This window comes from Aythya marila (assembly GCF_965140915.1).
Source record: "Aythya marila genome assembly, chromosome: 1".
Lineage (NCBI taxonomy): Eukaryota > Metazoa > Chordata > Aves > Anseriformes > Anatidae > Aythya > Aythya marila.
Genome location: NC_139042.1, coordinates 175,685,562 through 175,702,308, shown reverse-complemented (window position 1 = coordinate 175,702,308; position 16,747 = coordinate 175,685,562). Strand labels below are relative to the sequence as shown.

The following is a 16,747-nucleotide window of genomic DNA, read 5'->3' as shown; positions in this document are numbered from 1 at the left end:
TTCAAAGAATTTTTGGTTAAGTACATAAACTGTACACTCTAACATGTACGGAAATACTTGACAAAGTAGAGGGAATCTGCATTTTGGACCAAACATTTGAAGCAAATATTTCAATTAAAATATAAATTTTAAAGTTATAAATTTATAAAAGTACTTAAATCAGGTAAGAAATCTGTTAATGTAATATAGTGTTTACAATGTGAAAACGCTTTCCACTGAACAATTTCCCTTCAGCAGAACAGAATTTGCACTTTGACACATTTCAGAATAAAATTATTCCAAAAATTGAATGACTGAGATTTCATTTTTAAGCCTACCTCTCCGCAGTTTTTAGTACCTATTAAGCATGAGTCTGTGCATTGTTCACTCACCAGATAGGGGCAGACTTGTGACCCAAGACCAAACATAAGCTCACACTGCTTATTGACATCATACATCGATCCAGGCAGCTGAGAGGAAAGATCATATATTCTTCCACTAGGTTTGTCTAGAAGACATTCACCATAACCAGTACTGTTGTACAAACAGGAACAAAATGTGATTTAATCATTCCTAATTAATTGGAAGCATATTAATACACTGCTTACATACATGTATGCATATCTTAATGCAATTATGGGTTTGCACACACACTTGATTATATAAAGAACTAAATTAATTGTAATTAATAAAATAAACTAGGTCACTTGATTTTTCCTTACTGGATTATATGTTATATCCACCAAACATAGCTTAGGGTCTTTGTTTTCTGACTGTCATTTCTTATTTTTACAATCTGACAAGAAAAAATGTTACTGACTAAAATTATATCCATCACTTAATATTTTTGAAATATAAACTTCTAAAATAAAGCGTGCCTGACTATTAGAATCATACTAAAGAGTTTTTCAATAATCAAGGCCATGATATTAAAAAAATTAAATTAAAATGTGCTCTTAGCTTTACATTTCGAGTGTAACTTTACTGAGACCATGGAAGTAATCATCATCCAAACAGTTAAATGCTTGTCATTTCTGGAGGATTGAGGCCCTACAAGTCAGTTGTTAAAGCCAACAACAACACAAAAGTGGTACTTCAGCAATACTTTTAAAATGCTTTTCAGATTGACACAAAATAGAAAACAAAAGTGCACAGCATTTATACTGGTACTTACTCAAGAAATTCTGTGATGTATTTTTGACTGCATTTTGACCAGGTCCATGGACTTGTATGGTAATTTAAAGTTGGAGCCATCACATGGTATTGATGTTTAATTCCAGCTTCTTTACATTTAAAACTGTCATCATGTGGCACATTGAATCTAAAAAGCAAAACAAACAAACTCCAAAACAAATTCAGCAATAATTACCTGATACACTTCTCTTACAGTAACAAAAGCTCCAGTTTTGAGTTTGAAAACGCCTCAGCATGGTAATGGGTCTCATTTATTATGGCTATCTGACATTATGGCTATAATGCTGAATCCAGTAAGAATTTTACAATTGCATAATTCTTCAGTTCACCAGAAAAATCCCAGTGTTTTGGGAGTATGGCATTTTAAATACACATCTACTGAACTGAATATACAGGTCACATCCAGATTGACCATAACAGATTACTCCAACATTCACATCGTAACTCTTACTGTTCAATAACAAACTGCAGAGCACGTCAACATCATATTTATGTAACTAATACTTTACCATACTTTATAACTCAGTTTAAATTATATGATAAATGGCATGTCTATAAGTGAACTTCCAGGATTATGAAAATCAACTAGCTAGCTACTGAGCTCTGTAACGCCCTTGTTACCTCCACCACATGGAGCTAGAGTATAGCATCCTTCTGCCATCACTGATGAGGTACACTTCATAAAATAAAATGCTGTCATCTCCTCTTATTTTTCTATGTAGAGCATTTCTCTGTGTTACTCTATTTTATTCAGAAAGGATCACAGAGAAGGAAGAATATTTCTGCGTTATATTAACAGATATCTTACCTGAAATTCCTTTCAGGGCTAGAATGCAAGTGGAGTTAACAGGGCTATGTTTCACACTTATGATACCTGTCCCATTGTCCCAACCAGCTGATATAGCAAAAGGACAGAAGATGGCTGTATGGCCAGTATCTCCAATCATCCACATTTAGCAAGTGGCCAGGTTATAAACCTCGTGGATTCTCTACCTCTAGGTGGCTAGCAGACCTGACTTTGCAAAGGGCAAAGACAATGACTGTTCTAAAAGGATGTAGCAGACTGCTCACTCTTAGAAAAATAGAGCCCATCACAGGAAACTGGTAGTATTCAAAAGGAAACAAAAAAATTTACCCGCTGGGAAATAAGTACTTACACATGTCCAAGTTCATGTGCTATAGTAAAAGCAGCACTTAATCCATTTTCTTCACTTATTGAACAGCTGCGTAGTGGGTCACACATTGTACCTAGCTCTGCCAAACCTGCAAAATTGAATTGTTATAAAAGCTTAATAGAACAAGTTTTCACTAAGGAATGATTCTATAAATGAACACTAAAGCGCAAGACTTGAAAGTCATGCATGACTATGCAACCAAATTTACATTAAACCAGCTTCCACCTGAGATCACAGTATTGAAAAGATTACTTTTTTTTGTCTCTCAATTAAATTTTACATAATTTTTTTGTTTGTTTTTTGTTGTTGTTGTTTGTTTGTTTTTTCCTGTTTACATGCATCTCCTACAGTAAAATTCTCTTACAGATTTTCTCTTGTAAGATCATACTGATTAAAAAAGAATAACTCACCTAGAGTATCGCACTTCTCTCTAGCTCTGCAGATATCTTCCCTTGAAAGAAAAAAATGTATTTGAAATTACTGGAGCAAATAAAAAGTACTTCAATGTAAAGTATTTCACTATTGCTACATTAGTTACAGCAGTTGCAAATCTCAATTTTCAATTTTCAGTCTTGCAGTCCATTCAAACAATTTGTATTCTTGTTATTACTTCCTGAAAGAAGTAATTTATATTCATGACACAACACTCACAGTATTACTTGCTACCTAGCTTGCAAAGAATAAAGACTGATATACTACGCTATTTCTCCACTATGTTCACACATATAAAATGCTGCTGAAAACGTGCAGATTCCAGTCTACTTGAAAATACCTTACGCAGTGGAGCAGATGCTAAAATAACAACATATTTCAGGACATATATCAAAGAGTTTTAAGTGCTGGAGTGAGTCCAATTTGAACACCAGCTAAAAAATTAATGAAAAGGAAAAAAAAAAAGAATATACTTCAGTGAATGAATGTCAGAACCTCCACTGGGGAAATCAATGTACAACACTAATATTTTAACATTTTCCATTTGTAAGCTTTTGGCAGTTCTAATTATGCCTGGGCTATAAAGAGTTGCATCACTGCATCCTTTAGCTGATTCCATTGTATGCAACTTACGTGTTCAATGGTTGAAGAACTCGCTTCCTTGTAACAATTTCAGGTCTAAATAATTTACATTATCTTTAACGTAAGTTTGGTCAAATGCTTAATTACCAACACAGCACTGTAAGACTAATTGCTCACGTATTGATCATTTGTGGTTAGGTGAATGCAAGACATTCTTTACTGATTCCAATTAACTATTAACAGTGTCCGTGTGACAGTTAAAAATGATGATGTAAGAAAGAAATGGAAGCATTTGTCTCACCTAGCTGAGTAATTCTGGCTATTTCAGATACCATACCTAGTGATAAGAACAGCAGTATCATGATGAGAAGGGTGAGCATCATCCAAAGTGTTTTGTGCTTGCTGCCATAAGCAAAAATTACGAAGTGTAGTAGCTGCATTAAAAGTGATAGCTGGTCCTTCCTAAGCAAGAAATGTCCAAGAAACAAAAAAAAAGGTTGTAATATTCACATACTTGCACTTATTATTTTGACCATTGTACCTGTAATCTTCAAAACAATGACTGTGAGTGGAAAGGAACTCAGAAGGACTCCACATAGGACCTCACACACACAGATTTTTTTGCAGAATCAGCATCTTAACTTAGCTAAAAGTCACCACTCATGAGAACCCTTTTCTTAATCATGTGATAGATTCAGAAAAATAGGGTAGCAGACATTAATGATAAATATGAAAACATATGTATTTCTTAATTTCTGAAAAATATGTATTTCTTAAAATTTAAAATATTACAGCTGTTATTGCTGAAAACTTGCAGTCAAAACCCTCTATAAAAGTTGCCCTTTCCCACTCATATTTGCATGAGTAGTTATGTCAAAAGCTTTCACAAAGTATCTGATTTAAGCCCATTTAGGTCAACAGGAGGTGCTTATAGACAGATGGTGAAATAAACACATTAAATAAAGGCTTTGCAGTTAACCTCTGTATATACTCATTAAATATGCACTGTGCTACCAGCACATTTACCAGCATATTTAATATTCACTCCCTTTTCTAGAATAAAATGATAGAGTTAAATTAAAAAAAAAAAAAAGTATTTAAAATACTTTCAAGTTTGGAATTAAAATGCTTTTTTTTTTAATTCTACTATAAATATTTTAGCTTTCCTACCTGTTCATTGTGGATTACAATTAACTTTACAATAACAATATTTATAAGATTTCCAATACTCGAATCTTTATAGATTGCTGCAACCTAAAGAGGAAGAAGTGAGAAGATCAGAATATTAAACTCATTTGACAAATCATGTCATTTTGACATGCAAACAAGTTATCAAAAAAATATCTAGTTTCTATACAATAGATGTCTCAGGCATCCTTCTGTACCTTTCTACCCAAGGGTTTGGTAATGAACCTGAAGTAGCTGCCCAGCTTTAACCTAAAATGCTGCCTCGGAACAACTCACATTTACTACACACATGAAGGTCAGAATACACATGCATGATGTTTTCCAGTACTATTCTCCACTTAGAAGGCAATTATCCTACAAACGTTTTCCTAAATGTTAAAAATGCATTTTTAAAATATCCAAAGAGTTATAATTTCATACTCATTTCCAAACACTTAGATAGTACGTTGGCAAGCTTAGCATAGCAAGTACACCTATTACACACTTGAAGACCTGGAATTTATTGATAAAACAACAAAGACAGAAAAAGAGTAATGCCACTGGGACCACAATAGATATAAGCTGGTTTACACAGATGATTTGTAGAATTAATACCTAAAATATTAGAAGGCTTCAGAGAGCGACATTGAGCCAATACATTTTTGCCTCTACTTTTCATAGAGGCAGCACTGAGTTGTAAGCCTGCACTGAAAACATCCATGACACACTGCACAAAGGTTTCTTTATTCATTCATTTATTCATACTTACATAACTAACAATTATTTTTCTGTATAATATTGTCCCAGAGAGTAAAAACTGTAAGATATTCCCATACACCAAACTAAACCATTTGGTAAGTTATTCTTCATAAAGGCAGTAAAAATCTTTATTCACTCTCAACAACTGTTTCCATATGAACCCATCCATATGGTTTCCACCATTTGGCTGAAAGCAGTTGTTGAATAACAGCATTATCTAAATGAAAGCTGCCACCAAACACAGAAGCCCTGACCTTCCACCCCTCTGGCTTGTGCCAAGGCTGCAAGGCCACAAAAGGAGCAGGATCAAGGAACTGATGTAGCTGAAAACAGTATTTTGTTTCTTTCCTTTTTCTTCTATCACATTATATTGATCACCATGATCTCATTCCTGGTGCAGCCTCTCCAAGACAAGTGCAGATGGAGGGAACAGTACAGAAGAATAGGCTTCTTTCAAAGGTAGCCTTCATTTGAACTGGCTCAAACAGCTTGCAAAACCACAGCCTTGCTTTCGGTGAATCCTGCATACCTGAGACGAAGTAATTCTGCTAAAAGTTGGCACTGACAGAGCCCTGGCTCCCCATGACTCACACCATCCCTTTCTGTACACTGGATTGAGTACAATGTGCAGCACTGTCCTTCATGCCTTTGTTGGCACACAAGGCGGATATAGAGGACTCTATAATATCAGGGGAGGAGGCTGAGTCTTGTAGTCCATGTGGAAAACATATTTCAGAGAAGCCCAGCTATCTGCCTGTTTCCTTCCATATGGACTGCATCCTTGGTTGCTAACCAGCAAGTGTCCAATTACTTTGTGGAGCATCTCTCGAGTACATGCTGAACAGTTCAATTAGGAACAGAAACATTCAGAAGACCTTTATGAAAGAACAGGTGCCTGTACAGGTAGAGCTCAGGCACTATAGATTTAAAAATAAGCATTTATACAGAGGATGTTACCTGAGTTTGAATGGAATAAACTACCATTTAACTACTACCAAAACTACCTTTGAACTACCACAAGTTATCAGCCTCAAATGTTTTTTATTCTTTTTTTTTTTTTTTTATAGTTTGAGATCCACTTCAATAAACCTAGTGAGGATATTTCTCTGTATTTAACCTTCTTGTGAACGATCACAAACAGCCTAGCTACGTTCCCAAATGAATTGTCTCTTAAAATAACCTAACACCATTATCACATTCATCTCCTGTAACAAACATTAAGCTATCTGCCTAACCTCGCTGGACAGTTAATGGAGAAGAAGAACAGATGAACTGTCATCTAGACATGACTATCTGAAGAGGCATATTTAGATTTATGTATTTTCAAACAAAACAGTACAATAAATTATTTCATTTCTTCATCCACTTAACAATGGAGGGAGACTAGATGTCTAACTAACAGATGTATGAGATTAATTCCAGTCCAACTCTTTCAAGTTTTACTTCTCTTCAGCAAAGAAGAAACAGAAAACTGGTTGATACAGCATTCCAAAATATTGTCAGAGAGGAGTCTGAGATGAGACCTGCAAGACTCTTTGGCTTATGCACTCTAGAAGGAGAAAATTGTCCTGAGGACTGACTCTCCTATCACTTAAACTGATGTAAGAGCTACTTACACCATAATCAGAGAATTTGTTACAGCACAAACCTATACAAGAACACAAAAGTGACAGTGGATACACCAAAAAATACTGATACAAGATTTGTCCAGTTCTACAAGAATATATTTCAGGTAATATAGTCAAAGTGATTGAGGTCTGGATGGGGTTTAACTAGGTTCAGCTGATGAGAAACAAGATCACAAGAGCCTAAACTGGGACTATCATAATTTTCAGTGCAGCATTACCCTTTGGTTTCATAAAGGCCTCCAGTACTATGGTATGCGAGAGGAAGGCTCATTTTTAGTCCTACGTGAGAAGAAGGATTTGCGCAAGGAGTCCAAACTGGAGCTTTCTTGGAATTAAAACTTGGCATTTCTTGTTCTTGTTTCTTATTGTAGTCCATGGATCCTTCCTCAGATACAGTAACAGGTTTCTGAAAAATCTGCTCCTGTTGTATAACTCATGTTTGTTGAGGTTATCTGCTAGCAAAATCTGAAAACAACAGATGCAAAGAAACCAGCACAAAACCCAACCAGGTGCCTTCCTGTCTGCCTGTTGACACAACATCCATGTAAAACATCTGAGTAAAAGCACTTTTCAAAAGCCAATGTAAATTGCTCATACCTCAGAGAAGATGTATGAGCAGACAAGTATGAGAGAAAAGAATATCTCATTGTACACCTGAAAGGCATACATCTGCAAGGACCTTAACAACATCTGAGTTATCTACTGGCTGCCTCTGTTTAGAGCACAGGTGAGGTCTGAAATCCTGTCATTCAGATATCTGAGGCCAGCAGTTCTTGCCAGAATCTGAGGTGTACTTACACTTGTAAGGAGACACATAAGCACCTGCTAAACTTGTAATCTATCACTGCTCTCATTAACCCTATGCTAAAGCATAAGTACGGATCCTCTGTCTCATGGGTGCTTTCATGACCTCCAACCATTTAGTTGTTACTGTCACTGCTTTAGAAAGATCAAGGAGCAAGACTCTGTGCTGGTAATGAGATGCTCCTACCAGCAATGTATGGTATTTCCTGCAAGCTGGTTGAAAGGATGGTAAAAGAAAAATCCTGAGAGTTAAAAACAAACCAATCTCGAAAGATTTACCTATGGAACTATACAGGCTAAAATTATCAGCTGAGACTTGAAATGATAGATCAATGCAGAAATACCAAAGTCCTGGAATATGATATTATTTCTTGTTTTACTGTAAGAAGTACAGGGATAAGCACTCCTAGCCCCCGTATTCTAGGGACACGTCTTTCAATGCTTTCTTATTGGAAGCATTCATAAAAAAGGATGATGAAATGGGATAGGAATTTGACAGAACACACCATTTCTTTACAATTTCCAGATCCACTTGCATTATAGCGATCTAAATCCAGGCTTCACAAAAGAGGGAGATAACAGTCAAGATAAAGGGAATTAACTTTCAAGAGATTTTTCAGACTCTTGCTATGGGCACCTACATCACTGTACAACAGCTCAGACCACACAATAAAGAAAGGAAAAAACAAAAAACAAAACAACAAAAACAAACAAACAAAAAAAACAAACAAACAAACAAAAAAACACCACAAGAATGAAGGTAGTTATCCTTCAGCGGAAGGATACAGTTTTCATTTTCAAGAAATTCCCACCAAAGACTAAAGTCAGATCATGTCATCACCTCAGCTGTGGCTGGCAGGTGACTAGAAGTGACATTGTCACAGCAGAGTTTAGTTTCTCTTGCTGTCCCTGTTGTAGCTGTCCATAACACTGGAACTGTGAATTGTTGCAAACTGTCAAGTTCAGAAAAGGGGCTAGAATATGAGCAAGTACATCTAGAGGCTGGAAAAGAAGTCATATATCTAAATAGAATTGAATTTCTTCAGATCTTTTTCCCCTGAATACTGCATCACAAGACCTCTTTTTCTCTTCTTGTCTGCTACATGCAACCATGATCGCAGGAGAACACAAACATTCATAACACTTGAAAGAAACATGATATCAGCTCTTAGCTCACATGTCTTCTGCAGGCTCCAACAATCTCTTATTTATCATTGTGGTGCTGAAAGGATGTGAGATATCCAGGACCTGGGAGATTTCTCCTTCACCTCTTCCATTGTCATATCCTGATTCTGCCATATATTTCGTAAGACCCCAGAATTGTCTGAAGTCATGAGATAAAGAAGTCATCACAGCATTTATTGCTTCACTGAGAGAGAATAAGAAAAAGCTGTGTTATTTCTGCCAGTGTTACTCCTATTCTGTTCCCTCCACCTTTCCTATCCAAAGTTGTTTTCTTTGGAGGAACCTAATACTGGTAGCAATAACTCATGCAAACTTGCACAGATATACCTACACAGCTCAGGGAAACCATTTTTTCCTGCCATTTCCTACCGTTCTCGCCAATCTACCATCCCCTGAGTTATTCAAGCAGAGGTTCCAGCAGACTCCCTGTTGTGCTCTGATGAAAACAAACAGAAAGAACACAGCCCTTTTAAAGGGTGAGTCACCCCGTCAGGAATGCCTGGGCTCTTTCCTATCTGTAACTTGGGGACTAAGACAGTTGCAAAGATATCCCCTTAATACTGCAAAAACTTGACAAATGGTAACTAAGTCATCACCAGCTGCAGTCTTTGAATGAAAACACACATCAAGGCTATAATCAGATCACATCAAACAGCAACACGTATGGCTCAGATGTCAAAGCATCCTTCCCTGTGAAATTACCTTTTCAGGTAGTTTCTTTCAGTTTACTAAAGGAATAATTACTAAACATCTAATTAACAATAACAACACTAGCTCACAATAGTAGTAAAGAGCACTAAGAGCAGTGAATCATAAAGACGGGCTTGCTTACGTGCTGCAGAATTTCCATCTCTCTGTTACCTGATGGATCTCAAAATACAGTATTACACGATGAGGCACTACAGCATTTGGTAAAAGGCACCCTGGAGCTGGAACAGCTGTAAGGGTTGTCAGTTAAGAAAACAAAAAGTGTTTTTATAGAGAGAGATATCTGTATGTCAAGATATAGTTTGTACGGGAATGAGCTTAAGCAAGAACAAATGGCTCTGTGCTGGCTTTCTAGATTTCACTTATCTTAAGATAAAAAGCACTGAATGTTACTGCAACATTAATAGCAATACACTGGTCTGAGTGAAAAGGAAGAGTAAAATAAGTGTAGAAGCCTTTCAGCAGTAGAGAAACACACTCATCACAAGATTTTGAACTCAGAAATGTATTTTGTCATTCAGATGCCAACTCATACAAAAGTAATATGATTAACCTACAATTTATTTCAGTCTACTGCCTATTTTAAAAATAATGACTGTATGCTAGATTCAATAACATTAGCTGTTCCTAAACGCTAGCCTGCATCTGGTTATTTTCCCATGCTGTTATGGAAAGCTGAAATGTTAGCAGTTGCATGGCATGGACTGCTACGAAAGTCTAAAAACATTCTTCAAACGCATGCCGTATATATTAGGACAAAATCATTCAGCTGGTTTTTAATGAAAGGGGGCAGCATGCTGAGGCATGGATTCTTTCCACGCAGAAAATGTTTTGGGGTGTATGCTGCTGCTGATATGCTGCCACTATGCTGTCAGAAGGGAGAAAAATGGTATAAACAAGGCTAAACTAGAAGCTTTTTTTTTTTTTTTTGCTGTTAAGAGCTCTTACTCAGTGCCTCACATTTTACATCTCAGTAAATTATAGTAGACATAAAATGTTATTAAAATGACAGTAGTATATCAATGGCAGTTTGTTTAATCTTTCAGATTTATTCAGATCAAAGAAAACAACAATAAAGAGTAAAAGCCTCCCTGCACAAAGAGATGTGCAGTCTACATTAGGAATTTGATGAAAACAGAAATACCAGGATTTAATACCATTTAATAATGGTCCTGTTTTACCATTGAATAATATGATTTTATGATTCCACAAAAGCCCTGCAAGTTAAATGAGCTAAACTGATGCTGTCTCAATCCTCTCCATGAATGCGTGGCCGCCCTCCTGCCATACTGCAGCCCTGGCACTCACGGGCAGACAAGCAGCCAAGTCCACGATGGGAGCTGGCCAACAGAGCCGTACCCCAGGTGGTTTTTACATGTCACATTTTCTTTTCAGAAAGGCGAGATTACACAGGTCTTGCTGCAAGCAGACTAATAATAGACTAAGAAGTCTCCAAAATAACTATTTAAACTGTAAATTTTTTTAAAAGGGTCAGTACTAAGGTGCATGATCGAGAAAGGGATGGTGCCACAAAAGGTATTATGGAACCAGATGTGACAAGTCTCTGGTGTTTTTATAGTAAACTCCAGTGTTTTAATGAATTTTAATCAATTATCTCAATTGTTTTCTAAGATCTCACTTTACTGTTAGGAACTCTGAACTGCTGCAACCTAACTGCCTAAGACAGAGTCTTCCAGCCACAGAATCTATTAAGACAGAACCTGCTATGTTGATGCAACATTCAGAAGAACAAGAAGGAACATGGAGAGTTAAGTGAATGCAGATTTTTTTATTAATCATTTCACATTAAATAATGCCACTGTTTATTGTATTTCATTATAAAAAGTTTTGATAAAGTCCTAAGCCTTTCCATGGCAAAGCTATTCTTTGTACTTTTCAAATCCATCCTTCAACCAGTAGTAAAAAGCATTTCCAAGACAGAGTAAATACTATGAATACTCATTCCAGTTTAAATGCATTCCAGTTTCAGTTCAATGGGATTACTCACATGCTGAGAGTTAAGCCTTTTCAGGTTGAATTGGATGAGTGACAAGACACTTAAAACCCTAAAAATATTTAGCAGTATATTTTGGTTCTTATTTTCCACCCATAAAAAGAAAGAGTATTCTATAGCAGCGAGTTTACTCTTCTGGTTTTGTTGATGTTTAAAATAAGAAAAAAAAAAAAAAAAAAAAAAAAGGAAGAAAAATGGGCCAGCATCTCAAAGGTTCTTCTGGGAGCTAGATATCTAAGTTTCATTAAAATTTAATGGGATTTATACGCTTAAACTTTAGGTTTCTTTAAAATCCAAGCCAAAACTGGATATCCTTAGAAGTTTCAGAATGATAAGAGCAAAATATAATGCTTGATTCATTTGAAATGCCAGCAACCTGCCAATTTCCTGTAACAGTAGACATTGCTTGACCAGACACAAGTACCAGTTAAGTTTAATAATCAAAGCTATCTGTATAATAGTAGAAAGGATAAAGTTTAATAGTTTCATTTCTTCCCTTTGTGGGTAATGAAATAAGACTAATAAGGGTTCTATTTCAAACAGGAATAGGCAGTTCATCAAGAAAATACCCACTTGCATACTGATGAATTCTGATATAGATTACATAGCAACGAGTGGTAGTTACTTGTTTTCCTATTCTCCACATTTATTACTAGCTTATTGAAGCATAAGTATGCTGGGGCATGAGAAGGAAGAAATGATAGTGAAGATACTATCTTCATATGCATATATTGGATTTGTTTGACAAAGCAACATGTATGTGTGTAGAGGGTTAGGCCAGATGACCTTCCAGAGGTTCCTTACAACTTATATTACTCAATAATTCTACGACTATTTGAAATGCTTAAAGAAGTAGAGGACATTAAGCTGGGATATGTACTCTTGGGGGAAAAATTAACTAGACAGTGAAGAAAGATTTTCAGAACTAGGGTCCAATTATGTATTTCCAAGAATTATTGCATTTATACATTACAATACTTATACTAAGTATTTCTACACAAAGATTTAAACAAGCTTCTGTTTCAAGATTGCCTTCAGAACTAGCAGATGTGCATGTGGACTAATAGCTGCCAAAAGATGCTAGTTATACATCTTACTGAAAACCGTAATAGATAAAGATATTAAATTCACATTAAAGGTGCCTTTTTGTTGTGTGCCATTACCTCAAAGACAGCAATAAGTTACCTAAGCCCTAGTTTTACGGTATTGACAGATGCATGCAAGAATGAAGTCACAAGATTTATAGCAAAGAACTGGTGTTGCTTCATTCATCACGTATATGTTAAATGTTACTCTTAAAAACAGTGTATATAGGCTCTCTAGAAGCAGTTATACTGTGAATACCCCATTTAGTTAGTAGAAGTCCAATTATGTGAGTGAAAAGACAGGAAACAAACATAAGGCACAGTGGTTGAATGAATGATCTCTACAGATGCAGGAACTGTGTTTGTTCTAAACAAAAATTATATCTATCATTTTATCGAACTGTAGGTTTTGTAGAAAAAACAGATTCTATTTTAAAATAATGTTTTGACTACTTCATTTTGATTTGAAGTATAACTCTGTATTAAAAAGTTTTTCTAATAATGACATCTTTGGGACTGACTGTTTCCAAATGATTTTCAAACAAATTTGTACTGTAAGCTAAAGAGGAGAAACATCTTCCAAAGGTGATTTTTTTTTTTTTGGTCAGACATGACCTTTCAGACCTTCACAGCATTACTTGTCTAAAAAAATCAAAGACTATATCAAATTATTAAAAACCTGAAATGAGATTCAGCATACATTTAATTTTCATAATTCTTATAAAACGGTCAGAGAAAATTCCATCTAACTCTTGTGTAATTATAGCAGAGTTCTGAAATTACATAAGAAGCTCTACAAAAAAAAATAAAATAATATTTAAGCATGGTACAGATGTTAGCCAAACTTCAAAAACGCAGTTTTCTTTGTAAGACACAGAGACAAACTGTGCAACCACACAGGATGAAGGCAGCATTTAACAAGAGATTATAGTGCTGCTGTAGTTTCATTGTGAGGTGCACAACTGGGAGAAAACACAAATTTTACAGTCTGAAAATCCCCTTTTCCCACCCTCATAATTCTTTAAAATTATATACAGTTTTTCTGTGTAAAAATCAATGTGGCACATTAAGGCTTCTAAACTTTGATGCCTACATCGGTGTAAGAGGTGACAGCACCTCTGTCAGCTGGTCATGACGGTGAGAAGAACTTGGTTCATTTGCCTACCTACCTGTATCTAGTGTCATTTCAGATGCTTTAAGATATTTTACACCTGCAAAGAACTAGCAGGCATAACACAGGCTACACGAGACCTGCACGCCTTTGTGAAGCAGCAGCTGGGGCCAAGGTGGATATCCTATGGCATCTTAATTTGTTTTGCAGAAGTATCCAGTGCCAATTAGTTAAGCTCAGTGGAAACTACTGAGCTATTCTGTTCATCCAAAGTAGATGTCTATAACTGGTCAAGTGAAGAGCTCACTTATTTAAACCAGATACCTCCACAGAAACCTAAGTGTAGGTATCTTCATTTACAAGCTTCATTTGCAACAAAAACATGCAGCTTTCATCTACTGAAGAAGTTTAATTTATGTAAGGATACAAATCTAGAGATTTGGACACAAATTACAGAGAATATTTTAGCACAGGTTTTAATGAAAAACAGTTCAATGGATGTCATAATAAACATTTCGATTTTACAGATCATGTTGTATTGAGTTCTGAACCAATATAAGAGGTGACTTTTAGTTGAGCTCTTTCTGTGTTGAATTCTTCCTTGAACCAAATGTCAACTCAAAATCTGACCCATATTAATTTGAAGTTACTTGAAAAAGTAGGATTACTATAATCAAGCATTTTTTCACAATGCCTTTTAACCTCTGTGTCTGCTGTAATTAATCTGTATGTTTAACTCACTGAAGCTTAGCAATTCTTTTAATGTAACATCAAATCAGGAAATGGGTCAGAGTATTTCACCTACACATTTCACTTACTGCATGAAGCTGGAAACATGCAGAATCTGAAATTTGGGCCCTATATTTTTTTACTTACGTAGTCTTTCTTTCAATATCGAATTCAGTCAAATCAGAAGAGTGGGGAGTTGCAAAAGAGAAAACACCAGAACAGAAATAACAAATTGCTGATAATTATGAACTTCAGTTTTACTTACTATTGACATCAGTGTTAATATATAGTGCTGTAAATTCTGCCCATGGTGACGAACCATTTTGGTGTCAGCTGTAACCATCACTTCTACGTATCGTGGGTAAGAAAGAAAACGTTTTTTCCGGGAATGTGGATTATTGCCACCATCCTTTAAAGATAAATTTTTAAAAGCATACTCTATACTTGGGGACTTCTGTAAAACATTTTTCTCTTCATTTAAATTGTTGAAGTCTGGATGTAGTAAAGTGCTTTCTTTCAGCTTGTTTTCTGTAAAGCAAAAAAAAGATTTAATGTAGAATGCAGTTTTTAAATTTAAAAATATGTAGATAAAACTCTGCCTAAAATAGACAAAGAAAAATTGGAATTATGAGCTTACTTCCAATGAAACCAGTGCAAGAATAAAAAAATAAATTAAACATGGAATGCTGTAATAGGAACATCAAAATAGCTATCTTGAACATTAGCATTTACTCTCTCCATATACAAATTAATTGTTGAAAGTTGGTTAAGAATTAGACAGTGGTATTATTGTTCCTGGAACACAGTGTAATCCAAACAGGCGGGCTGGAAGGAGATAAGTACTACAATCTAAGCAGTGCAAGAAAGGAAACAAATTAAAATATCAATTTTTACACACAAACCTTTAACACCAATAAAACCAACCATAGCAAGCCATAACAATGACTAGACCTGAGTCCTGAATTCAAGTCCCTGTTGACTTTTTCATTTATGTATCATTAAATTTGTATAGAGTGATTTCATTGACAGCTTTATTAATATTCATCATATTGAATCAGGGTTTAAAAGATATAGTTTGGAGGCATTTTAGTATTGCAACACTTCCCAATTATAGCATGCACTCCAGCCATCAGGGACTTCTGATGCCTGGTAAAACCCATGCATTGATCACAGTCACCTCAGCAGCAGCCCATGAAAATACTTAGCTGAGAAGCACATCTGAATTCTCACTGCTCTCAGGAACTTGAGCACCTAATGAGATACTTCAAGCCACTCAGCAGCAGTCCTCACTGTTTTTCTGGAGGCTAGATGTCCTTTTAATGAGCAGCTACTAAAGAATATGGCTCACAATATAGCCATAGGGTATAGAATATATAGAATATAGTCCCAGTAAATAACTACATCCTTCCAATGACTAAGGACTACAGTACTGACTACAAAGATCCTGACTCAGTGTCATTCTCAGTTGGAGAGGATTTAAATCTATGCATTCCATATTTCAGTGGAAGAGCCCTCATCAGTAAATTTTAAGCTACTTTTGACAGGTAAACTGTCTGTCCCCATTGAAGTCAGGCACAATACAGCCAGAAAATTATAGAATCAGTAAGGCTGGAAAAGACCTCCAAGATCATCTGGTCCAACCATCGCCCTATCACCAGTGCCACCCACTAAACCATGTCCGTGAGCACCATATCCAACCTTTCCTTGAACACCCCCAGGGACAGTGACACCACCACCTCCCTGGGCAAACCATTCCGATGCCTGACTGCTCTTTCTGAGAAGAAATGTCTCCTCATTTCCAACCTGAATCTCCCCTGGCACAACTTCAGGCCATTCCCTCTTGTCCAAAATGACGCTAAAGGGACAACAGTGAGCACCTTTAAGTTTGCTGAGTAGTCACCTGAGAGTCAGTCACGAAATACAATTGCAGTAATTGCAAAAACTATTGGCACTAACAATAGAGAGGGAATTTGAAAGAAATGTGGGGGCTGGCATAGAAAAGGAACATGTCAATGAGTATCTACACATATCAGGTATTTTCAGACTGACTGAGCCTGATGCAATTAAAAAGAACTATCTGAAGTAGTCTCACATCCACATGATTTTTAGTAAAGTACAAAAGGTGTCTGAGACTCTAGAGTACTGGAGAAAGTGCAAAATATCACCCATATTTCCAATGAGAGTTTAAGACAAAT

General features: G+C 36.0%; 1 protein-coding gene across 2 annotated transcripts in view; it reads right to left on the bottom strand.

Annotated features, from left to right (window-relative positions):
• ADAMTS20 (ADAM metallopeptidase with thrombospondin type 1 motif 20) overlaps window positions 1–16,747 on the bottom strand; it is a 96,410-nt gene that overhangs the window by 62,109 nt on the left and 17,554 nt on the right. Inside the window, exons 4-10 of one of the 2 annotated variants that reach the window (XM_082781352.1) lie at window positions 14,818–15,080; window positions 4,533–4,616; window positions 3,700–3,824; window positions 2,759–2,799; window positions 2,331–2,436; window positions 1,154–1,300; window positions 372–513 (exon numbers count right to left, since the gene is read on the bottom strand). In XM_082781352.1, coding sequence (XP_082637478.1) covers window positions 372–513; window positions 1,154–1,300; window positions 2,331–2,436; window positions 2,759–2,799; window positions 3,700–3,824; window positions 4,533–4,616; window positions 14,818–15,080 — 908 coding nt within the window. The remainder of the gene's footprint in view (window positions 1–371; window positions 514–1,153; window positions 1,301–2,330; window positions 2,437–2,758; window positions 2,800–3,699; window positions 3,825–4,532; window positions 4,617–14,817; window positions 15,081–16,747) is intronic. The other variant, XM_082781353.1, reaches the window with a different exon arrangement.